At 44.2% G+C, this 25,576-nt stretch overlaps 1 protein-coding gene across 3 annotated transcripts; it reads left to right on the forward strand.

Moving 5' to 3' along the window:
* Positions 1-5,342: 5,342 nt before the first annotated feature.
* PLD4 (phospholipase D family member 4) lies at positions 5,343-25,576 on the forward strand. Of its 3 annotated transcripts, none has more exons than XM_090035012.1 (11): positions 5,343-5,466; positions 9,452-9,541; positions 11,169-11,377; positions 11,701-11,884; positions 12,913-13,033; positions 13,472-13,599; positions 13,858-14,058; positions 14,978-15,117; positions 19,974-20,025; positions 22,181-22,277; positions 24,490-25,576. In XM_090035012.1, the coding sequence occupies exons 1-11, from the start codon at positions 5,464-5,466 to the stop codon at positions 24,702-24,704; spliced, it is 1,440 nt and encodes a 479-aa protein (XP_089891138.1). In that variant the 5' UTR covers positions 5,343-5,463; the 3' UTR covers positions 24,705-25,576. The 3 variants fall into 3 exon arrangements, with proteins under 3 accessions (XP_089891138.1, XP_089891136.1, XP_089891139.1); XM_090035010.1 differs by having other exon boundaries at positions 19,974-20,139; positions 24,490-25,573; XM_090035013.1 differs by lacking the exon at positions 11,169-11,377 and having other exon boundaries at positions 19,974-20,139; positions 24,490-25,574.

Below are 25,576 nucleotides of genomic sequence, written 5' to 3' on the forward strand. Positions count from 1 at the left end.
GATGCTGCTTGGGGTCACAATAAAATGCCGTGTGTGTGCTTACAGGAAGTAAGGAAGTGAAAAAGTGACATTTTGCTGGGGGGGTTTTCAGAAGGATGAGATCCGGCTGGCGACTGTCTGGCTCAAAAAGCATCCCCAAGACAAGGAGGTAGCCTGGAACAAACCAGGGGTACTGTAAAGTGGGAAGAAACATACTGGAGACTTCATTCATCACTCAGCAAGATGCATAAGTTTCTATCCTTGATAAATTATGGGTGGCAGCTACTACACAAAGGATATCCTTTCCAATTATTGATGGGTACAGAACAGCAGTGTGCTTCTTTTTGAAAGGATTAATAGCCCTGTTTGAATATATTTTTTTCATTTACTTTCTGATCAACCTGAAATGTCCTGTTTTTGGTTTTTGTTTGTTTGTTTTCCAACCAAAATGAAGCCAAAATTCATTATTTGAGGTTGAGCAAAATGTTTTGTTCAACCCTAAACTGTTTCAGTTACAATTTTATCATTATTTTAGTTTATGGGTTTTTTTAAATCCAGGTAAATTTCCAAAATGGAACATGACCTTGCAATGAAGAAAAAAATGTTTGTTGTTTGTTTTGGTTTTTTCCCAACTGAAACAACTTCAGTAAGTTTGAAGTGATTTTTGTAAATGTTTCGTTGACCTGCATATGCATTTTCTGGCAACACCACCACCAAAAAGAACCATTTTTTGCCTCGAACTTTTCACTGCATTAATAATGTACATCTGGCCCCTGGTGCTTCTTGCCTCTTGTTGTGACTATATTCAAATAACCAGCTGTGTATCATTCTGAAAATGCCTCTTGTTTACCATTAGTGATTGCAGCATTTTAAATTAGTAGCTTCTGCTTAACTAACTTTCCAGTACATTTATGGTCTATATTTCTCTCCAGCAAACGTTGGGGCCCAGTATGCTTTTCAGAGGGAGGAAGTATCAGGCATGGGTTAAAGTGAAGGAGAGAGTCTTTAGGTGAGAGGGATTTACCTTGTGTATAGAAGGGAAGTGAGGGAGTCCCAGTTGGTTGTCAACAGGAGATGTGATGCAGAGATCCCAACTGTTGAAAGAAAGAAGAAAAGGAGTTAGAAAATGTGTGAGAGATCCAATAGTGGACAGAGGGGCCATACTGAGTTGAAAAGCAGGAGGTTATATATCAGTCAGAATTGTAGATGGGTAGAAATTCAGAAACTATAAGGAGAAATAAGGTCTCATTTCCTGGAATTTGGCCACAACATTGTAGATTCTTATTGCTTTGAGCGTATGGAGGGGGAGAAGAATTTAAGTATAAGCTGGGATTTTTGGAGCCTCGTCATCTTAGTACCTAGGTAGAAAATGCTTTAAAGGGGCCCAGGTAAGTGCTCAGCAGTTTCTGAAAGAAAGGCCCTTCTTCAGAAGAAGGAAGTTGGGCACCAATAACATCTCGGATGAGGTGCTCATGAAAATGCTGAGCCAAGACTTCGATCCCCTTTTCACTACCCAGGGGTTACAACCAAAGTGTTAGATCAGTGGTCTCCAACCTTTTTAAGTATAAGATCACTTTCAGCATTTAAAAACAACCCAGGATCTACCATGTGCTGTCCCCCACCCAGCAGGTAAGTCTGTGGGCAGGGAAGTGGGGGACAGATTTTAATAACCTCTATCTAATGCAGGAGGTCTATGGGCTAACTAGGGGAGAGACATTGCTTGCCCTAGTTCTGGCCAAAGGGGAGGACCTGGTGAGTGATGTGAGGATCCAAGGGAAGCTTGGTGATAGAGACCATGAACTGGTCACCTTAGTTCACCAAAGAGCAGGCAAACCCCTCAGTAAAACAGAAGTCCTTAACTTTGGGATGGCTGACTTTTCCAAATTCAGAGATTTGGTCAGTCAGGCAATTAGAGGTCATTCCCCTCCTCTCCCTCCCCCCCAAGAAAAGGAAGTATATGAGGAATGGTCATCTCTCAAAAACATAATCCTAGAAGCACAAGGGAAAGCTATACCATCTCACAAGAAATGCAGTCAACAGGCAAGGAAGCCGCCCTGGCTGAACAAGGAACTGTTGGACCTCACTGAACTCAAAAGAGAAGCCTACACCAGCTGCAAAGCAGGAAGCATCACCAAAGAGGACTACTCAGCACTCACCCACACCTTTAGAGAGCAGTTGAGAAAAGCCAAGGCACAAACTGAACTCAGGCTAGCTATGGGAATCAAGGACAGCAAAAAGTCCTTCTTCAGATGCGTAGGAAATTAAAAAAGAACAAAGATAGCATTGGGCCCCTGCGAGATCCATTTAAAAATGTGTGGCACTTAGGTAAGATCCCAGAAGACTGGAAAAGAGCCAACATGTTCCCCATCTTCAAAAAAGGGAGGAGGGATGACCCGGGGAATTAGAGACCAACCAGTCTGATGTCCATCTCTGGAAAAATCCTGGGAAAAATTGTCAAGGGATCCATCAACACCAGTCTAACAGAAGGCAAGCATCTGAATGCCAGCCAACATGGCTTTGTGACTGGCAGGTCTTGCCTGACCAACCTCATCTTCTATGACCAGGTAACATGCCCTGGACAAGGGAGATGACGTAGACATCGTATATCTGGATTTCAAGAAAGCCTTTGACCTAGTTCCCCATGATGTCCTCATGGTTAAGCTAGGGAACTGTGGCTTTGATCATCATATGGTCTGATGGCTAGGCAGCTGACTATGGGGTCAGACCCAAAGAGTACTAGTTGATGGGAGCAAATCAATGTGGTGCAGGGTGAGCAGTGGAGTCCCTCGGGGCTCTGTACTTGGGCCGGTACTCTTTAACATCTTCATTAATGTTCTGGATTCGGGAGTCAGATGCAAACTGGCTAAGTTTGTGGATGATATCAAATTATGGGGGAGGGATGTGTCCAGTATTGGGCCCCCCCACTTCAGGAAGGATATGGAGAAGCTTGAGAGAGTCCAGAGGAGAGCTGCTCGTATGATCCAAGGCCTGGAGGGCAGGCCATATGAGGAGAGGCTGAGGGACTTGGGACTCTTCAGTCTGGAGAAGAGAAGGCTCAGGGGGGACTTGGTGGCAGCCTATAATTATATAGGAGGGGTGCATCAGGACCTGGGAGAACAGCTGTTCACCACAGTTCCCCAAGGAATAACAAGGCCATAAACTCCAGGAAGGCCTATTTAGACTAGACATAATACAAAAGTTTTTTATGATGCGAGTGTCCAGGGGCTGGAACAAACTCCCCTCAGAAGTGGTGCAAGCACCTACTCTGGACTCTTTCAAAAAAACATGTGGATGTATTTCTTGTTGGGGTCACTTGATCCCAGCTGACTTCCTGCCTATGACAGGGGGACTAGACTCGATGATCTCATGAAGTCCCTTCCAGCCCCTGATTTCATAGATTTCATAGACATCAAGACAGAGAGAGAAAAAATTATTTGGGGGTGCACCCCCCCAGCAGGTAAGTCCCACCCACCCAGGACCCCACTCAGCTTACCCCACTCCTGCCTCTGCAGCGCTGTCCCTCACTGCGGTGACCTTAATCTAGCCCCTGCCTCTTCCCTCCCACAGACTGAGCTGCTGGGCTGGGGTGCACGCGTGCATGCACGTGGGCACTTGGCCCCCCACCCCAACCTCAGATCGACTCCAAGATCTATTGCAATAGGCTTCAATATTTACCAGTGGATCGAGATCCACTGTTTGATGACAACTGTGTTAGATTGTCCCTCAGGCCAACTGAATTTGCATGTAATGTTTGGTTTGAGCACTGTGATACATTGCTGTTATCACAGGCTCCAACACGTATTTAATAAATGAGAGGATACTGGTAAATAATGTAGGATTACTCCAGTGATAGAAGTGACCAAAATCTAGCTCGAGATCTAATGGTAAGCAGGACCTGACGCTATTCTTGGGGAGAAATCCAGGTCCTGTCAAAGGGAGTCCTGTATTGGCTTTCACCCACAGAGCAAAGTAGAATGGCTGGCTGGTAAGACTTCTGTTGTATATGCCCTTGAGTTTGTGCCTGGGGCCCTGTTTCTTTTATTTCTGGTTTGACAAATGACTAATTTTGAAAGGAGAGTAGCGGATGGCCCCAGCAATGGTTTATCAGCATGCTGCAGCAGCTAGCAAAGCAATCAACCGAGGAAAGCTTTAGCTAGTAAGTTAATCATCACTACTGTTCTTCTGCCTTCAGTGCTTTTGCTTTGAGTCTTGTTGATGGTATATCTTGGCTATAACCATTCAGTCTTGACTGTTAACATCTTCCTCTTTCTCAGACTGTGTTGGCTGAATCCTGTACTTTCCTCCAACTTCTTGTGGCTTTTCCATCCATGGCTGTTAATTGCAAGAAATGCTAAAGCCTTGTTTGCACAGGAGACTCTCCAACTACTTTTCCCACACTGTGTCCACAAAAAAAAAAAAAAGCACTGCTAATGAGAGGAGATGACAATAACCTCTTGCGTTCAAAGCTAAAATGTGTCACTCTGTTGTAGACACCAACCTTTCCACCCGGCTGCTTAAATACCAATTTCTACTACACTGTTGGTAAAGAGGGAATTGTAGGCTAAAAGGTGCCCAGCCCAGTAAAATTATATTTCATTCAAATAGCAGCAAATGCCCATGTGGACAAGTTCAAACCATGTCCCACATTGTTGACATGTCCATTTACAATGCTACCTGGTGGCCTTCAACTCTTCACACAGGTGATGACATCACTTTAAGATGGCTAGAACAATGTGCCGAAACGGCATAAAATGAATAAATTCCAAACTAAGCATATTGCTTATATTATTTCAGGCTAACTGGCTTGTCTTCTCTGACTTGCTGGGAAAAGAGTAATGATGAGGGAGAGTCAGGGGTAGCATGGAGGGGCGATATTGTATTGAAATCTTTAAGGTGGGTAAGTAAAGGTATTTTTGTTTGCCTTAAGAAAGAGTGGGTTTGCTGCCTTTGTCCCTAAGATGTATTGAAAGGCCTGAATGTTGGAGCCACTTTGTTCTCATTTGATGGTTTTAAAATGCTCACAACAAATTGAATAACAGTTTACTTGCGTTGCAAATGTGTTACTCTTTCCTACACGGCCTACCTTTTCAAGCTCTCAGCACCGACCCAGAGTCTGACCTTTTTCTCTTGAAAGCAATGGGAACTTTGCCATTCAGGTCCCCTGTAACAGATCCAGGTCCCCAGGGGCTGGCTGGAAAGCAAGCCAATGGATCCATGATGATTTTCATCTGTTGAGGTTCAGGTGTTAAGATCAGATAATAAGGTAACCACTGCCAAACAGCTACCTGAAATATCCCTTTATTGGCAGATCTTGTTAACTCCTGCTGGTAAGCGGAAGTGTTTGCTGCAGTGAGCAAATGGGGAAGGAAAAAAATAACGCATACAAATCTACTGGAGGTTTGTGCTGCTTGCTCTCTGCTGTAACTGTAGCTGTGAGTGAGATCAGAAAGAGGCAGCGTTCTGAGCTGTGAGCAGGCTCCCAAGATGGTAAGTACGTTGAATTATTATGCTCCTGTCTTGTGGGTTTTTTTCAAAAAAGGGAGATGAATGTACCTTGCTCATCTGAGGTACATCAAAGAGCTCACAGGGAGGAGATTTTATTTTAGAAACTCATCTTTGTAAGGGCTTGACATGCATGTTTTGAATTTCTTGCTGAGAAAAATTCAAAAGATGCCCAAGCCTAAAGCTTTCTTGTGTTGTAACAAGAAGGGATATGTAGGGGTGTGTGTGTGTGTGTGTGTGTGTATGTATGTAGGGGGGTGTGTGTGTGTGCGTGCATGCGTGCATGCATGCATATACATATATATATATATATTAGAAAGCAACCCTGTGTTATGCAGCATCAGATAGTCCAACATGCTCTCCAAATACTAGGATTAGCTTCTCTGGATATTGCTAATATTTAGCAATATTAAACACACATTTTATTCCTTGCCCTTTGGTAGACTTCAGGCACTGGAAGCAGCTGGCGAAGTCGAAGAAGGTGGTTAACGAGTTATGGTGAATTAATAGCCCATAACTGGGCTTGTTTTTTTCTCTTAAAAGCTTCAATTCTCTTTCATTTTCTTTTTTCCAATATTAAATGTTGGTACCAGATCCTCTGTTGCTGTGGTTTGATGCGTTTCTGTGGGCTTTGGTCAATAGAACTAGCTCTGGGGGTTGAATTCCTGATGGTCAGTGGGATTGTAGGATTCCTTCATTTGAACAAGATGGGGTTTTATTCCTCTTGCATATTATGGCGTATGAGAAATTGCTCAGTCAGTTTTAAAAAGAAAGCTGCTCCTTCCCAAAGCTGTTTTGTGTCACTAAAAAAGAGAACTGAAACACATTAATTATAACTCCCTCGAGCTGCCACCCTTTGAAGGCATAACCTCACTGGGAGTGCACAGAAAGTTGCAATTCCTCTAAAGGCTCCTGCTGGCATCAGAGCATCAGACGATGTCCTGCAGAAAATGTTTTAGCTTTGGGATCTGGATGGGCTGTTGACCTCTAACAGGCCTCTCCAGCCCCTGAGCTGTGGTTCCAGGTGCCCAAGTGTGGGGGGTTGTGACCAGAGACTCTAACTGGTCGGAGGACCTGCCAAAGCAACCAAAATCAGAGGAGTGGAGTGGGGGCATGAGGCTACCCTTTCCCCAGCAGGGTGGACCCAGAACTGTGCAAGGGGCTTAGACCCCTGACAGACATTCACTTTAAAACATGACGGGATCTAATCCTCGATTCCAACAGTCATGCATCCACATATGTATGGCAGGATGAACAATTTTGGGATCAGTGATCCCAACTGCACTTCATTTTCTGGTGCAGACCCTCCCTGCACCAGTAAGATGAATCCAATCAGTTGGTTGTCAATTGGGATCAAGAACCAATCCAGTCCCCAACCCTGGTCAACAATCTGCTCAGCACATGCAGAGCTCGATGCTCAGCGGGGTGGCACACAAGGCTTATACAGTTCCCAGAGCACAGGGACCTCAACATTAGGCTGCAGCAACCCAGTCAATACAGGGCTCCCTGAATACCAGGTCCTGTCAGCTGGGTGCTCCCCGGGCAGTCCTGGTCACACTTTCAATTTAAGGTGTGATACAAACAAGCCACAAAGTTATTCCACAGTATAGGCAAGGGACTTACAATAAGCGGAATAACTTTGTGGCTTGTTTACTGCATTATCACATCTTGCAATGAGTTGCATGTGTGTCCGATTACTATTTAAACCTGTCATTCGCATCTCTAAATGTAATGCATGTTGGGGCCTCAAGAATGGATGTGGAAGCAGCTAAAAGGATCTTTGCCTATTCACACTGAGTGGACTTTCTCTGCCCTGTGCTGACTGGCTGTTTGCTTCTACTCTCTTCCTTCTCAGTGGTCTCTTCACCTCAACCCATTTCACACCTGCCCCTCTTTCCCTCACCCTCCCTTGCCCAGTCAAGCCCTGTCTTCCTCTTCTGTCCCCTTTTCTTGCCACGTAACTGCTTTCCTCCTAACTAAAACAACCCCCAAAATTCATGGCACTGCCCTGACATTTGCTGCCCTCATGTTGGTCACTGCTGGTGTGCAATGGACTTCCCCAACCCTGTGCCTGTCTCATCAGCTCTCTGGGGCAGGGACTGTCTACAACTCTGTATTTGTATTGGACTCAACACAATGGACCCTGTGCTTCAACACTCCAATCATAGACCTCGTTTTCTGACTCTGAGAGAGGCTGACAGCTGTCCTCTTTGCATTTGTGGACTGTTTATTTTTACATGACTGTGTCCATCCTTTTATTCTGTTCCTTTTCCACACCGTTCTATGGTCCTTGTTCTGCCGCCTTTACACTTTCATCTGAGTCTCTCCTTTTCTCCAAGCCTCTATTTGAGGTCCACATCCTCAGTTGTTTACTGTCATTTGGGTTTCTCCTCCCTTCCATCTGACTCTTGGGACTCAGTAGCCTTTGGGTATGTCCACACCAGAACCAGAAACTGCCTATACACATGCTTAGGGGTAGGGTGGGGGGTTTAATTAGAGTGGTTCCTGGAGAGCTGCTTTAATTAAAAAGCCTCACTGTCACATGTATTAAGTGCCCATGTATTTAAAAATAGCTGCGGGATGCTTTATTTAAATTTAGATAGAGTGCCCCAAGAGCCATTTTAAAACTCACAAGCGTTTATACATGTGATGGCGAGGCCACACTGGAGCATTCTAATTAGAGAGTGGAGCAAACCTGATTAATTGAATTTGCTCTGATGCTTTCTAATTAGAGTGCAAACCAGCATGTGGATAGGCACCAGAGGTCTGAGTGCAGCAGGGCCAGACATACCCCATTTAGCGTTAGCCTCTTTGGTTGACAATATCAGGGAAGCCCTGACAATGTGGGCAGTACAAGCCTGCCTGGGCCAAGGGAATATACTTGTGGGGCTAGCTAGGTTAAACTCCATGCTGTAATCATGCTTCCAATTGCAGGTTAAGCACTGTGGGGGTGCATTACAGCTCAGGAACAGTGATCAAGAGGGCTGCTCATGTTGTACTAGCACTTTTTGTTCCTATCGTAATGGAATCCGTCCTGCCTCAGGATAAGTCCTTTGCTTCTGGAACAACTAATGTCCCCTCGCACCAGATTCACTGTTGGTGTAATTCCACTGAAATCAGTGGAGTCACTCCAGGGATCATTTTGATCCTTTAGTTATATGTGAAGTGTTTGCTTGTGAGTGTTTAGAAAGGTAAACCCTCTTTGAGCTCCAGGGTGTCTTTGTGATATTTTGCTATTATAAAAGCATCACATGTGTTGCAAATATTAATACGCTTTCTTTAACTCTTTGGGGCAATTTCTGCTGGCTGGTGCCAACACAAAAGCAGGGACATGCTTTCTGTAGATGTGGACCTGGAGAACTCATGCATCCAGGGAGAACACAGCCTGTACACCAGGATTAGCTAGCTTCTGAAACATGGCTGTTTTGGAGGAAAAGAGGCCCGGACATTTTAGGCCTATTTGATCAATGTCCCTTAACACAATCCCTGCCTTGAAGAGGCTGCAGAATGAGACGACGATCAGTGCATAAAAGGGCAGGGAAGAGGAATAAAATATAGTCAAAATGTAAAATCATTTAGATGTTGGAAAAACTGCACTGTCCTTTCCACCTTTTGGACCTTGACATTATTAGTGGCCACCTTACTCGCATGTATTATGGGAAAAGCTGGGTGTTGAGAGATCTGAAAGGGGGGGAGGGGTTAGTTCCTTATACAGTAAATGCAGGGAGGTGTTATTTGTGCAAAAGCCCTACGGAAAAAGTTGCAGAAAACTCACCCTCCCCTTCATTTTGAAATCTTTTCATGCCACCTAAGGCCCACTGTATAGCAATTGCTCTGTACTCTAATGTCTGAATAGTGTATAAAACACAGCAATTACCTGGATTCCTGTATGAAACAGGCTCTAGGCAAACTTTACTCTAGAACTTCCTTACATCTCTTACTTTTTTACATGCACATTTCTGTTTTTCAGGGTGAGAGCAAGATATTTAAAAAGTCCCAGATGTCAAAAAAGTACTTTTATCAGAAATTAAATCCAAATGATCAAAAAGACACCAGAATGGTAGGTTATTTGAGTACATCGCTTTTTGTCTATCAGAGTTGGGAACTGCATTCCATTGTACCAAAATCCTGGAAAAGAAACAGCAATTTCATTATAATACTTCAGTACAAGTTTTGAATTGTGTAGTTTTTATCCTGTTTGCTGCTGATTTCACTGCCAAAAGTGTGTGTTGACTCAACTAAAGGTCTGATAAAACCCTGCTGCTTGAAATAACACGAAGCCTAAATCCTATAGTCTTTGCTTACAGGGGAATCCCTACTCATGCAAGCAGTCCTGTTTCTTTCCCTAGTAGTCAAATGATCAAGGGGTTCACCCTTCCTCTGAGAACAGCTGTTTATAATTTAGAGAAGTTATGCCCAAATTAAAAAAAAAACTAAGTAGCTTTTTATGGTGTAAATGGATCTTAAACTGGTATCTTATGGAGTGGTTAGCATCAAAATAAGAGATTAATTAATAATTGTGGCAATTTCTATTTTTCACAATTATTTGTTGCATGTCCACATTGACACCTCTGGCTTGTAGCCCATTTTTCCTACAGTAATGAGGCAGGAGACTCCAGCTCTCTTACCTTCTGTCCACTTGTTCCCATGCCACATGCACCAAATCCTAGAGATGAGGCAACAGAATCGCTTTACAGCTGCCCTGAGCTAACAAGCACATGTAAAAGTGGTACTGGACATGTGCTGGGAATGGGGGTGCATCACCTCACTGGGGGGAGTCAACACGTGCAGAACAGGGATGGGGTTGGCTGTCCTTCACAGGCGTATCCCAAGCAAGTCATGGAATTGGTGCAGACATGCCCTGAGAGCCTTCCTCAAAGGGCTGAACCTTCCCAGCTCTCAAGACTTGTATTCAACACCTCAGAGGATCGGGTCCTAGAGCCTAACTGATAGAGTAAAAACGATCCTTTTGCCCACAGTTATCAGTGGAGAGTTCTGTCTCCTGACTACAGAAGACAGTGTTATGCTGTGGATGTGGGCAGTGCAAGCTGCCTGCTTTTCTTCTGAAATGCACACATAAAGGTGAACAAATCTGATTAACTGCAATGAAACTGTAAAGAGGGAACACTGTCCACTTCATAGATTAATGAGCTGCTGAGTTTCAATTAAAAAAAACAGTAGTGTAAGAGTGGTGTTGTGATGGTCCAGTTTCAAAACTGACATTTTTGAGTTGCAATATAAAAGCAAAGCAGTCTGAACTTGCAAAATGGTTCCTGTTTCTGACTTTGCATTAACATAACAGCAAAGCTGCCCATTCTTTCACATTTGTAAGCATACCTATTACATTGGAGCTGGGCATGACTCCATGTTTAATGTTTGCATTCTAGATTTTTTTTTTGATTGGAGAAAGTATGATAAAATACCTACCTACTATTCCTGTGTTAAAATAAAATGAAACATGTCAAATAAATTTGGAGTAAGGGAAGATATTTTGATAAGTCAACTTGATTACAAAGTTAAAATAAAGGTAAATGAGATATCTGTGCTTGACAGTAGCTGAAAGCAGAATTAACATTCAATTACTTTCCTCTTTGCTTGCAACGTGGTAAGTATTCAGTATGATGTACCAGTTCTTGGAGGCCCTTTCAGCTATGGTCAAGCCATGTCTAATGTGAACTCTGTTCTAGGTGCAGCTCATGGGGGCCATTTCAGTAGTTGTTTTTGTTGCCCTGATGGCTATTTACATCCTAAAACACATCACTGTAGTCATCCCAGAGGATGAAGAAACCATTATCAGCATCTACTATCAGGGACATGATCAAGTACTCTTTGAAGAGATTGTAGAAGACAGGATTACTAAGGAAGACGCTGTCAATAGATGTAAGGACTCATGCATGTAAGTCACTTCTGATAATTAATTAACTGGCAGACAAAGTGCTCTAGTGTTAGTCTAAAAAGGCGCAAGATAACCAAACAAGTTACTGCAATGTTTAATAAAGCTGCACTAGTTTCGAAGGACATTTGACCCATTTGATTACACATCATGCAACTGTAGAGCCTAGAAATAGAAAACACTATTGGGTCACCTTGTCTAAGCCCAGAGGTTGTGTTATAAATGTCTGTTACAATATACTGAGAGTTATTCAGTCTCCTGCATATTTGTTCATGGGCTTCTCAGGTTGTGAATGTTTGCTTCATGATATTCAATTGCCATTGCAGTTTTGAACTTGTGGAAAGTGTTCCTTACGATATGCCTTACGAAAGCAACAGCACCACTGCAAAACCCTTAGACCAAGCCTGGATGGGTCTTCTCAACATGGCTCAGGACAGGATTCATATGGTTTCCTACTATTGGTCTCTTACTGGAAAAGATATAAGTGTAAATGACTCGTCTTCTGAAAAGGTAAAAAGAAAGCAAAAATGGGTTTATATGTGATCGTGCAGACATACAGAGACAGCTAGAAGAGCACTTTCCCCAGGTGACCACACCCACATCAGCTTCTCTAGCTTCCCCTCGTTTCATCTGGGTTCTTGCAGCCTTCAGAGATTGAGTCCCTGAGGTACCCAGTCCCCCAGCCAAGATGCAAAAAGTTCATCCCTTCAGAGGTGTCCAACTCTAGGTAAACACAAAGCCTAGACTCTTCTACCTTAGCCTAAAGATAAACCCTACCTCCTTTTTTAAAGGGTCTGTTTTCTTTCCCACCACTTGGGACTCAGCCTCATCCCACCCTAAGCCCTGTCTCCTCCCCCAGGCGGCAACATAGGAGGAACCCATGCTCTGGGAACTGTATATCCCTGGACTTTCTGACCAGCCTCAACCACTCTTGCTCATTCCTAAGTTCTCTGCCTGAACCCATTGCTCTTCCACTCTTACAGAGACCTGCTCCCAGGGCTGTGCTGTCTCTAGGTCTTCTCTTCTTGATTATCATCACAAGCTGCTATTCCCATGCCCTTGCCCTTGCCTCTCCAGCAAGTCTTATTTTACACATTTCTACCACGCTGCAGGGGAGAGTTAGATGTAGCACCCATGCAACTGAATCTCAACACTCCTGATGGGCCAGTTTACCCTGGGATAGTCCCTATAAGTTTTATCCTTAAAGGAAAATTATGTGAAAAATCAATTAAAAAGTATCATCATCCAGGAATTGTTGTTATTGCTTAGGTTTCATCTTTAAACTCCACGCTATTTCAGTGTTGTGTTTGGCTCTACATGGAAGTGTCTTAAAACTGATTATATTAATCAGTTATAGGAAGCAAAATGGTATTCCTGAATTGGATGGGGAGCTTCGTTTTGTATCTTTAATTCCTCTCTAGTCGAAGCATTCTTAATCAAGATTAAGTATGCCCTACCCTCGGGTTGTGTTTACTTTCTTCATATGGTTACCTAACTCTCTCATCATCATCCATTATAATGAATGATGTGTTATTCAGGGTGAAGATATTCTGAAGAAGTTGGAAAGTTTACTTATGGAGAATGTCTCTGTGTATATAGCAACCAGTCTTCCAACTTTAGCAGTAAAATCAACTGACCTTAATGTTTTGGAGGCAAAAGGTATTGCTAATTCAAATAGTATCTTCAGTTCTTCAGTGTGGTAGGATGGCCACTAATGCCCCAAGCTGGCATAGCACTTAAGATCATGCTTAACATCAGCACAGTAAAACTATTCATGTGCTTAAAATTAATCAGGTACTGAAGGGCTTTATTGGAAAGGTCTTCAATGTAGTTTGATTTGTCTTTATGGTGTTTGTCTGAAAGTGAAGCTATAGTAACTGTTACCATGTATGTAACTGTATCTCCAGCAAACTGTGCTTGTTAGTTTTGGTGGAATAGTTGCTAGGTGGATTGAAAGCGATTGAAATCCATAAAATATTTGGCTAGGTGAAGAATGATACAGATTACCGTTTTCTTGTTAATATTAAACTTAAAAACTGTGTTGGGAATTGCTGGTATTTAAACCCATTTTTTCTCTTATTCATTATCTTTCCTTAGGGGCTCATGTAAGAAGAATTGATTTTGGAAAACTAACTAACGGTGTCCTGCATACCAAATTCTGGATTGTAGACATGAAGCATATCTATATTGGCAGTGCCAATATGGACTGGAGGTCATTATCTCAGGTGAGCTGCACTGTTGACTGGTAACAATTTAGAAAAAAAAATCTAGGTGGAGTTAGACATCCGGTATGTGATGGATTTCAGAGCCATCTGAGAGATGCTTTCATCATGCACGTATTTTATCTTAGCTCTCCTTGCAAAAGCTCATGGTAATGGTAAGCTAGAATATAGGCACAGCAGGAAAGCAGCACAGAGCGAAGAATACCCTTGAGGTCTAAGCAATTTATTGGGTTTTTTGACATCTGTTTACTCACTCTGCAGGTGAAAGAAGTTGGTGCCGTAATATACAACTGCAGCTGCTTAGCCCAAGATCTCTGGAAAACATTTAGCACTTACTGGGATGTAGGACATGCTAATGCTTCCATCCCAGACCCATGGCCAGCCAATTACTCCACCAACATCAACAAGGATAGGCCTTTGGAAGTACAGTTTAATGGAACTTTGACAAAAGTCTATTTTTCTGTAAGTGAATTTAAAATTCAAACCTGCTATTTTTATATCCATTGTAAAATATGCCACATTACACTGGTAATGTCCTATTCTGTATTGCTGTTTACTAAAGACTCCTGCTGCACCCAGTTTGTGTTGAGAAGACCCTTGTCACATAATTCACTAGGACTACTCATAAACTAAAATTCTAGGAAATGTAAGTAAGGGATAAAGAATTGAGTCCTCTGTCTTCAGAGGAAGACAGTGCAGGGTCCTGTCATCTATTAGTTACGTTGTCCTGTTCTTTACTTCCCAGGTAGTTCAACTGTTTTCAGTGAGACTATTTGTGGAGTAATTCATTACTCAGTGGCTGCATCTACACGAGACATTTAGTGCAGAGTTGCCTAATTAGCTCCACAGTAAAATCTCAGCATCTGCACATGCAGTGCTGTTAGGTCACAGTAAACTAGTAACTACACTGCTATAGGTTAGTACCTGTCAACTCAAGTACAATCTTACAGTGCATTGTAGTATCAGTGCATGTAGATGCTGATAGGTCTGGCTGGGACATAAGGGTGCTTCAGCGAGGGGGCTGCCTGCTGGCTAGCCCCATGCTGGAGCACCATCGTGACCCGGCCAGCCCTTCCGCAGCATGCTGAGCTGGTTCGGAGTAGCCCCAGGTGGGCAGGCTGACCCTCCGGATGAGCTGCCCTGGTATAGCTTTCACCTGCTGTGGGACAGAGCAGACATACACAACCGTTACCTTGGATCAGCTGCCGTATGGCAAGTCTACCCCTTTGTGCTCAATCTACTTTGTCCATCTTTATGTGTAATCAAAATATGAATATCCACTAATGTATACCAGTGTCTTAACAGTGGTTCAGAGAAAATGGTAGGTTATAAACAGAGAAACATACAATAATCATCAGGCTTTATGTTTCCCACCATGCAGGCATCTCCTCCTGCCTTTTGCCCGAAGGGTCGTACCCATGACCTCCTTTCTGTTATCAGCATTATAAGAGATGCACAGGAATATGTATATGCTTCTGTTATGGAGTATTTCCCTACAAGCCGCTTCACACACCCAGCTAGGTATGATGCTAAATCTAAATAAATCAGACAAATATATTCATAACTAAATGCTAGCTATAACAGTTTGTTCTTACTAGAAATGCCCCAGCCCCGTCCCCTGCACACATGTAAATATTGTGCTTTCACATGTGGTGAGGGAGCAGAGACTTTGGACCCAATTCTTCATTGCTCTGCACCTTGGACCGTCATTCATGTCACTGCCAGGTGGGTACGAAATACTTCCCTTTTTGTTCGGTAGCAGTTCACGCCAGCTCTGCCCTCACTTTGGATCCAAGTAAACCACAACACAGGGGCAGGAGAATCAGGCCTTTAACCTCCAGCTTATTTCAAGCTGAAACCGCAAGAACCTGGAGACAGAGAGAGAGTGGATTTGCAGAAATATTTTGGTGCAAAATTTTCCAAAAAGTGAGCTGCTTTGTTTCCCTCCTCTGCTTCCCAACACCTCCAGTCTGCCACCTTCCCTATGAGTTCTTGGCTTCTGGCTCTGGGAGAAGCTGATTACACTGGCCCATGCTCCATACAGAGGCACAGATCGGTAAGGGACCTGGCAGGGCCGGGGCATAGAAGCCAGGTAATTCCCACCACCCTGTGCCTCCAGGCTGAGACCTGCACTGACTTGTCTCCATGTGAACCACAGGTCCCGGGGTGCTGGGGATTCCCCAGGTCCTATGCCATTCTGTGTTACCCTGTGCCATGTTGACCCGTGCCTCTGCTTGAAGTACGGGTCACCGCTGGTACCGGCAAGGAGGCCCAGGACGATGCAGGAACCGGGGAGTTCCCGGCACCCCTTGCCTCCATGCCAGGATCTGTCAATTTGGGACTGAGCCTCATGAATTTCCCAGCTCCTGCACTGCCCTTTGCCTCCCTGCCGGGACCTATTCTGCTCTGTGCTGCAGGCAGAGGCGCAGGTCAGCGTGGGTCTGGCCCGAGCGGGGAGGGAGGGCGCAGGAGTGGAGATTTCTCAGATCTCCCCATGCTGGGCCCCGTGCTGACCTGTGCCTCCACACTGCAAGGGGAGCACACCACCCCTAGTCCCACATTAGCCAGGGGGTCTGAAGCAGAACAAGGGGCGACGTGTGTATCCCCCAGCAAAGCGGATTAGTTGTGGTGGATCATGTCCCATCGCAGCTGATCAGCTTTTGTTCGGCGACATCTATTTCTACCCTTCAATCCTGCTAAAACCCTTGATTCTGGACTTACTGTATATCTTGCTAGTGTCTGTGCTCCTCTGCTTCCTTCCACCATATTTCAAATGAAGCCTGTATGCATTTCCCTCCCTTACATTACGAAGGCATCTACGGTTGTCCAGGCTCTTCAAGAAGGGATGCACACTTGCACAGGGCAGGGAGATGGCATTGTATGTTTGCTTCCTGCTTTGGGAACTAGCGGGAGCCAGAATTGTAAGCACTGTGGCTAGATATTTTACATACTCTGTGTATAACCTTAGCTTTGACTAATTGAGAAAGCTATTAAGTCATTAGGTATTAAAAAGGAAAAACCTCTCAACTGCACTTGATTGGGACGTTTACATGTACTTGATATGCATGGGACATCTCTGTGGTTCTCAAAGAACTGATAAGGAGAGATGATTATATGTAATTAGGTGCGCTTCACTCAAAGATGCTTGTAAGGAAATGAGAAGCCCTGAATTTCCATTCGTTTTATGTTGCTATCAACAGTCTTATCCTACTATGTGTCTTTTGGTATGATGATCACTGAGCATAAGGCTACAGCTAGGGGCTTTCAGAAGCTTGTGGGCATGGAGGTGAGATACAGATGGATGATGTTGGCCTTAAAACAAATATTTAAAGTCTGTCTGCCACTGGACAGATACTTCTGCAAGTCAAACAATTCAGAGAAATTCTGTTTTCCTGTTATAGATTTGATTGGACTTATTCCTTGCCACCCGTTGTTTTGGATTAAAATTAGTTGCCTGACAACCAGTTTTCCCCCTTGAGAATCCATTTGTTAATGTTGCTCATTCTCCACCTTGAGCCTTAATCCCTGGTTTGTGACGTCTAGGGCTTCATCTGACACTTGCGCATATGAATGGCCCGTGGGACAAGGGATTGGGGCCCCAGATCATTTCCACAGCATCCAGCCATAATGTTACAGATTGAGGCTGATTAGTTCAGGGCATGTGGCAGCAGATGAGGCTGATGAACTCAGAAGGAACAAGGCTTCTGTTTTAATAACTATGTGTTCATGAACTAGGGAGCTGGTTTCAAAATATGGAAACCATATTTTACAGGTGCCAGGAGGAATTACGGTCCCTACATTCAGAGAGCAGAGCTCTGTGCTTCCTTTACGCTCTTGTCCTGAATACTAAAGGGGCAAGGAGAGATGGACGGGAAGTGGTACCATGTGCTCACTTCCATGTGCGTTGACTGGTGGAATAGGATGGAGCTTAAGTGGGAGCCAGGGCTCTGCCCATAATATTTCCAAGAGGCTTTCTGTATAACAGCTCCTGAGGGCCCCAAAGATATTCACAGAACTGAGAAAGGTTCAACGATAAAAACTCACAAGCACAAATATAGAAACCCTTTCATAGCAAATTTAATAATGAAATACAGATGAGCTATAAATCACTGAACAGTACTAGTAAGGCACACATCAAGCAAATGATTACAATGTCTAAAATGTGCATTCATCTAAAGAAATATCAATCAAATTAACATGTGAGAGAATTAAAAAATAAAATTATCTCTAAGTCCTAAAGTTTTCAGAATAGCCTCTAGCAGGTTACTAGGGCTGTGTGAAATGGCTGTTTGGATTCGGATTCGGATTTCAGAGTGATTTGATTCGGTGTTTAAATTCACGGTCCTGATTCGATTTGGTCGAAACGGTTTTGGAATTTTGATGCTGTTTTGGAGATTCAGCCATAGACTATAAGGGGGAATCACTGAAATATGTATAACTTTGTCATTTTTTTGGCTGATTCAGATGAAAATTGGAGAGATGGTAGCCCCTTCTAAAGCCTCCAAGTTTCAAGGAGATAGGTGCAGGGGTTTTTGTGAAACTGCACCTCAAACTGTCCAAAGCAAAATTCGTATAACCTGCCAATGCGGCAGTCTGCTGTCATCCCGTGTGCACATCCAGGGCCTGCGCCTCCCAGGAGGGCTGCGGCGCTCTGCTAGACTCCTCCCAGGGGTCATGGGCCCCCGGATCTGTGCGAGGGATGACAGCAGGCTGCTGCTGCCGGCTGGGACCAGCACTCGACGCAGCCCACGCCAAGTGCTGGGAGGACTGGTGCTGCTGCTGGCCCCAGCTGACAGTGGCAGCCTCCCGTCATCCTCTACACAGATCTGGGGGCCTGCACCACCCAGGAGGAGTCTGCACAGTTGTGCTGGGCTCTTCCTGGGGGGCACGGACCCCGGATCTGCATGCAGGATGACAGCTAGCTGCTCCCCCTCCCCCAGAGCACTGGGATTGGAAAGGACCTCAGGGACAGATCTCAAACTTTGGCCAGCTACAGAGCAGTCCTTCCCCCATTTCCTCCCCCTCCCTCTTCTTAGTTTCTGGTTCCCTGCAAGCCTAGCTCCAAAACTCTGAAAGTTTCCAAAAAGTTTCAGATGCTTTCATTTTATTTTGGAGCTTTTTCTCAGTCTCCTGTTCTGATTTGGATTTGGTGTCTTGGGCACTGAAACGGGCCAGAACAACTCTGAAATGAAATGGCTGCCAAAGCTTCACACAGCCCCACAGGATACCCATTTTTTAGGGAAAAGGATTTCTCACCTAAGCTTTTCTCACTAAGCTTCAAAAGAGCACTTATCTTGGTGGGCTGTTCAGCAAGAATTGTAGTTCGAGGCTGTAGAGCAAAGGTTCCAAGGTGAACTCAGATTTTTATCCTCTATTCCCTAGCTCATTATCACAGAGCTTAGTAAGGCCCACATTTTACAAGATGTTTTTAGTAAGTTTTACTCAAATCAATATTTATGTGCCTATTTTTACTCCCAATTTAACTATATCTTTTCCTAAACGAGATCTAACTGACCACAAAATGTACTCAACATTTAAACAAATGCAAACAACATGCAGCCTTTTTCTTTTGACCTGTTTCACTTGTACTTGCTAAAATTATTCTTGCCTCTGATACTCATTTGCTTGCTCATTTCTTTGCCTCTTCTTTTCTTTCCCAAACATTGGTCAAGAGAATGCAAGCAAATGCTCTACCAAATTGCAATTAAGCATCTTAAAGTATACTATAATCTACTGCCCCTGACCTCCACACTGTCTTTATGCTGCATTGTGCCTTTTAAAGGTCTGGCCTTAGCACTATATTAGTGCTATAGCTACTTAGTTATCTGCAGGTGCATCTGCATGAGATGTTTGCTGCAGAGCTGACTAATTAGCTCTACAGTAAAACATCAGCGTTTACACATACAACACTATTAGACTGGCATAAACTCATTTATTCCACCGTATATACAAGTACTATCCAGTGGTAGACTAATTTACTCTACCACAACACATGTGTAGATGGGGACCAAGCTGGCTGGAGCACAAGGGTACTTCAGTGCAGGGGCTGCCCGCTGACTAGCTCCACACTGAAGCACCCGCATGTCCCAGCCAACCGCTCAGCAACATGTTGAGCTGGGTCAGAGCAACGCCCGGCTGGCAGGCTGAGCCCCCTGGATCCTCTGCCAGCCTGGGCTGCTCTGACCTGGCTCTATGTGCTGTAGTCCCAGGAGCACGTGCAAATGCAGCACATGTGAGCAATAAATTCTGGCATAGTATGCTCCAGAGTTTATTTTGTTGCATTAATTAGACATGTAGATGCATCCTGTGTAATGTTAGACCTCTTGATGGATATGTTTTGCAAGTGCTTTTCTGTTAATTTACTTCCTTTCCTGTAGATACTGGCCAGATATTGATGATGCTCTGAGAAGCGTAGCATTCACCCGCAAGGTACGCATCCGGCTTTTAATCAGCTGCTGGCTTCACACTGACCCCTATATGCTCCATTACCTGCAGTCACTGCGTGCTCTCAATGATCCAGATACCCACATCAGCATGGAAGTGGTAAGACAGGAAAACTCTTGCTGTAATGGGCTGTACTTATAAGAAGGCAGATTCTGAGTGTGCGTCTCTGGGAACGGTAGTCACTGCACCCGTGTGTGTTCTAAATGCACTGCTGTGTACTAGGGCTGTGCGAAGCTTTGGGTGCTGATTCGATTCGGAGGAGATTTGGCCTGATTCGGTGGCTGAATCTCCAAATCTGAACTGAATCAGGGGACCAATTTAAAGGTCCAAATCGATTCAAAGCTCTTTGAATCTTTGGAAAAGATTTGGAGAGCTTCAATGATTCGGACAGTCCCTGGTGGCTGCAGCAGGAAGCTGCAGCCACTCTGAGTTGGTAAGTGCTAGGGACAGGTGAGGGGGGAGGGGACTATGGGGGGACCCCAGCCCCCCGATGGCTTCTCCTGCCCGCCCCAGCTCGGTACTTTAATGAAAAGCCCCGGTACTCACCGGCTGCTGCCAGACAGGGGGGCGATCTCCACTGCCCCCCATTGCCTGACGCAGCATGGGGGGCTTTGCACAAGCCCCCCGACCCCACCCCTTGCTCCCTGGCCTCCCAACCCGTGCCCTGGCTGGGCCAGCTCTGGGCCTTTAAGAAAAAAAAAACTCAAGAAAAGGCCCGGGACTCACCACTCCTGTAGCAGCCTTAGGGGTTTGGGGGCTCATGCTCAGCCCCCCATGTGGCATGGGGCAGCGGGGGCAGTGGGGAACACTCCTGCCAGCAGGAATGGAGAGTCCAGAGACTTTCTCATTGTTTTTTTTTCTTAAAGGGCCGGAGCTGGCCTGGGCGGGGCACCTGTGGGGGGAGCTGGGGGAGTGAGGGGAGGGGAGGAGGGGTCGAGGGGCTCATGCAGAGCCCCCCATGCAGCATGGGGCAGTTGGGGGCAGCGTGGATCGCCCCCCTTGCCCAGTAGCACCCGGTGAAGCGGGGCTTTTTTTTTTCAACAAGTGCTGGGAACTGGAGTGGGCTGGTGGGGATGGGCCTGGCCTGGCTGAGTCAGAGATTTGGAGATTCGGCCAAATCAAATCGGGACAGTGATTTGAATCTCATCATTGTCCCCTGAATCAGCCGAATCCAAATCTGAAGCAAATACTAGCCGCTTTGTACAGGCCTACTGTGTACATAAATGCAAATGTTTGCCTGCATAAATAGGTATACTTATTGATCTTACAGCCCCAGCCCTTTCAAAACTGGGCCCAGGTACAATTTTTCAAGAAAGTGTTGGCATTTATTTAAAACTAGTTTGCAATATGAATCCAAGGCAGGGTTGCAGACTGAGCACCATTCTTGTGACAGCTTACATAGTACGTGAATGCACTTCACACCCAATATCAAATTCCACAGCATTACTTTTTGTGGTGTGAGGTATTCATCAATGACACTTTGATTTAATACCAAGCACAACTCAGGATGAATGATTCTCCTCTCTGCCCACCTACCTACAAATTAATCGCTGCACCAATGCTAAGCAATACTTAGAAATGTATCGATGGCTGTTGGGACCTCCTAACTTGGAGTGGATACAAGGAGAGAAGACTGCAATAAGATCAAGAGGGAGGACTATCTAGTGGGATAACAAAAAAAGGACTTCACATGTAATTTTTAATTAGAGTTTAAAAACATTAAAAATCTTTGTCACTCTTTGCAATACCTCTCCCTGTCTGGGGCCAGTCTATTCAAGCATGTAATAAAGTACCAATGAATGATGACTGGAGATCAGTAATGCTATTAAACAGCTGCCTAGAATTGCACTTAGTTGTCTTTCCTGTAGTAATAGTTGTTGCAGTGATGGAACAGTATGAAATACACATTATCCTTAATTGATCCCACTGGATTATCCAATTATGCATACAGTGGAGTCATCATTTTGTCCAAGTTAGTTTTACTGGATATGTGTAAGATCTTTTCTAACTCATCTTAAGCCAGAGCTTTTGTAGATTCTATTCTGTTCTGGAAAACAGGGAAAGTTTTCAGTGTCCAATAACATTATCTATGCTTTGCTCAAATAATTCTGTGTATGCTTTGTAATTTCCTTCCATGCAGAAGCTCTTCATTGTTCCAGTTCTGAATCACACGAACATTCCTTATGGGAGAGTGAATCACAACAAGTACATGGTCACTGATAAGGTGGCCTATTTTGGTAAGCACCCTGCTGCTCTAAATGTGAATAGTTTAAGACATGATTAGAAAAAACAGAGTTAGCACTGAAATGAAATTGGGTGAAATGTCAAATGTTAGCTCAGTTCATCAGGAAAAAGTACAGAACCATAGCACCGTGGATAGCATTTGGCAGAATCTCTGCACCCGATAGAGGAGCAAAGATATGATGGGGCAGAAGCGGAGGGAGGGGTGGGGAATAATGTCAGACAAAATCAGCAAGAGCTTTATTTCATCAGATTGTGAACCATTAAGAATGCAAGTAGACAAGTCCTGGCCCCAAATGAGCAGAGGTAACTATTTCTGTAACACACTAGTAGTGAGATGCGTATCTAGAGTCGCACAGTGACAGTTAACATTCCAGTGAAAAATATTATCTTGCTCTAATAAAATCATTTGTTGTCAAGTATCCACTTTACAGGGTATTTGTTACTGGGTATTCGTTAAACAGAACTCCAGGAGTGGATTTAAGAAGACAGTAGCTTCAGTCACTGCTAAATTAGTAACTGGCATTTATTTTCCTTCTCATAGTAGAATTGTAGATCAGAGTAAGGGGCTAAAAAAGGCTTGGTAGGTCATCCATTTCATCTTCTAACCAATGTAGGATGGTCTCCTATTAAATTAATTTCTGAAGATAGAAACACAGGTAGTTTCTCAGTAAAGTTATTTTCTAACCAATGGTCATTTTGGAATCAATAGATTTGTCCAGGTAAGACTGGCCTCAGGAGACGCCCTAAGTACTAAAATAGGATTTATGATATATTCACAGTGTTTAACGCTATGTGGCAGGGGGGCTTCTGACAAAGCATCAGGGATCAGATCCAACCAGGTCTCTACCTTTGAACATCTGGTTAATGGGTCCAGCACAGTACCTGTGGGTCCCACCTGTGTATCTAACTCACCACCATATGTATTATTTATCTGGAGCCCATCTTTTTTTTTTTTTTAGCAGGTTCAGCTTTGAAAATTGTTTATTTATAGCCATTTCCTTTTGAAGAAGCAAGAACTTTAGGGCATTTATAGATGTGCTCTGGGAGGCAGGGGAGGTGGGGCTTTAATTGGCACAGGTCCGAGAGCATGCTTATTGAAGCACCTGGCATGTCACATGTATCAGCATTCCTGCTCTGAAACATGGCACCGGGGCACTTTGAACTAAAGCTTGTTGAATGAGCTTTGGCTTAAAGTTCCCCGCCATCATTTTCAACATGGGGATGCTGATTTACAGGACACTGGAGTCTGCTGGAGCACGGTAATTTCCACACTCGATTAATCGAGCCTGATCCAACATGCTGTAATTACAGCAAGTCAGAGTAGCTTCCCTGCATGTATATAGGAGTCCTTAGAAATTGCTTTGCTAGCAGGGCAGCTCAGGCCCCACTGAAGAGAGGGGGATGGAAGAGTGAAATACATGAGCCCAAAACAAATGTTAGATTTGATTTCCCTCCCCATCATCTTCATAGCTAGGGACCTACTGAAATCAAGGAAGCAGGCGAATGATTTTGCAGGCTGGTAGTGGTGCCCACTGCCATTTTCATGGTTTTACATGGTAAGGTCCCCCCCCATGCTGCTGATTTGCCAAGGGCCCCCAGTGGCAGCCCAACCCCTCAGTGCTGATTGGCAGAAAGGGCTGCCCTTCACCAGAGGGCTGCTGTTCATGTGGTTCCACCCTTCACAGCTGATTGGTGGAGAGAGACAGGGCTGCACAATGGGTAGTCCTCTTGACTAGTCAGTGGTGGAAGGAGAAGGGGGTGGCCACCATCTGGGCTAGCTTCTGTGTGCCAGCTACTGTGAGAAATGCTGTCTCCCACTGGACAGCCAGCATTTTATTTTCAGTAAGTTGGTTTTTTTTCTGGCAATTCCACCAAAAATCACAGGAAACTCCGCTTTTCATGGAAAGTGAAATCGTGATTTGAGTAGGTCCCTACTGATAGCCAAACCTTATTAATTGCTATAATAGGGAAATCCAGTGCATCTCAGTCACTGGCTCCACTGAATGAGGCCCATAGAAACCTGTAAGTCAGGCCACTTGCATTTAGGAACCTAAATAAGGATTTAGGAATGTAAAATGAGAGCTCAGGCTTGATAATTTTGTCCACCATCATGCTCCCATTTTCTCATCTGCCTGATAAAATAGTTGACATAATATTGTATTTGTTTATTCAGTGTGACTAAATGTGATGTTTTCTACCCTGTAGGGACTTCCAATTGGTCAGAAGATTACTTTACTACTACAGCTGGAGTAGGGCTGATTATCAACCAGGTCTCAGCTGATCCCTCCAAAAAGAATCTATCAATGCAAGAGCAATTAAAAAATCTTTTTGAACGAGACTGGAATTCCAGATACTCAGTGAATTTGGAAGATGGGCATCAACAGAAAGACTGCCTATGGAAAGGTGGATCCCAGAGTTAATCAGAAAGTTCAATATACTTACGTTTCTAGGTGAAACCTGAAGATTTTTTATATGTAAAATAATTGGTATTTTCAATGATTTGTCAAAGAAATAATTTCCTAGTGTTCTGAGAACTTCTCTTATTCCAGAGCACTTGTATAATCAAATCATCTGTGACAGTGTCTAAAATATTCATATGCTGCACTTGATTAGCTGACCAATTGTGTGAAATAAATATGTCCACATCTGGGCAACACACTATCCAGTATTAAGTGATCCTTTAAGGAATAACTTGATCCTAATACAATCAAGCTTCAGAAAGACATCGATATAGCTGTCCATGGGCTCTTGAACCCTGTGTTACCAGCCTTGAGAAGACTTTACATGTGAACATTAATGTTCCAGTGACATAGGGTTACTGAAGTCCTGACACTAGCTGTGAGTCAAAAAAGTAGATGCCTGGGGTGCTAAAGGCCAGATTTTAAAAATTACCCTGGCACTAAAAATACAGATAAGCTGCTGGTGGGATTGTCTAAAAAAGTTATGTACTGAAATCTCAGTGGAATCAAAAAGAGTTAAGTGACCAAGTCCTAAATATTTTGGCTGGCTCCTTAGGTCAGCCTCGAGGTGTCTACATCTTTCAAGACTCCCCTCCCACCATTAGAGGGTGGCTGGAGCCAAGACCTGATGCCCAAATGGAGCTAGGGGAAAGCCACTTCCATCCCCAGCAGATTTGAGGCATGGGGAGGCCATCTTTTTATGGGTATCCTTTCAACAATGCCACCAAGTGAAGGAGTCTTAAGCAGCTCAAATGCATAGTGCTTTCTGTGGAGTAATCTCATAGTCCTGGTCATCCACGCTCACTAGCTGGGGGGCTGTAAGAAAGGTGTGA

Source organism: Crocodylus siamensis, chromosome 2 (assembly GCF_052110815.1).
Source record: "Crocodylus siamensis isolate JL-2025a chromosome 2, ASM5211081v1, whole genome shotgun sequence".
Lineage (NCBI taxonomy): Eukaryota > Metazoa > Chordata > Crocodylia > Crocodylidae > Crocodylus > Crocodylus siamensis.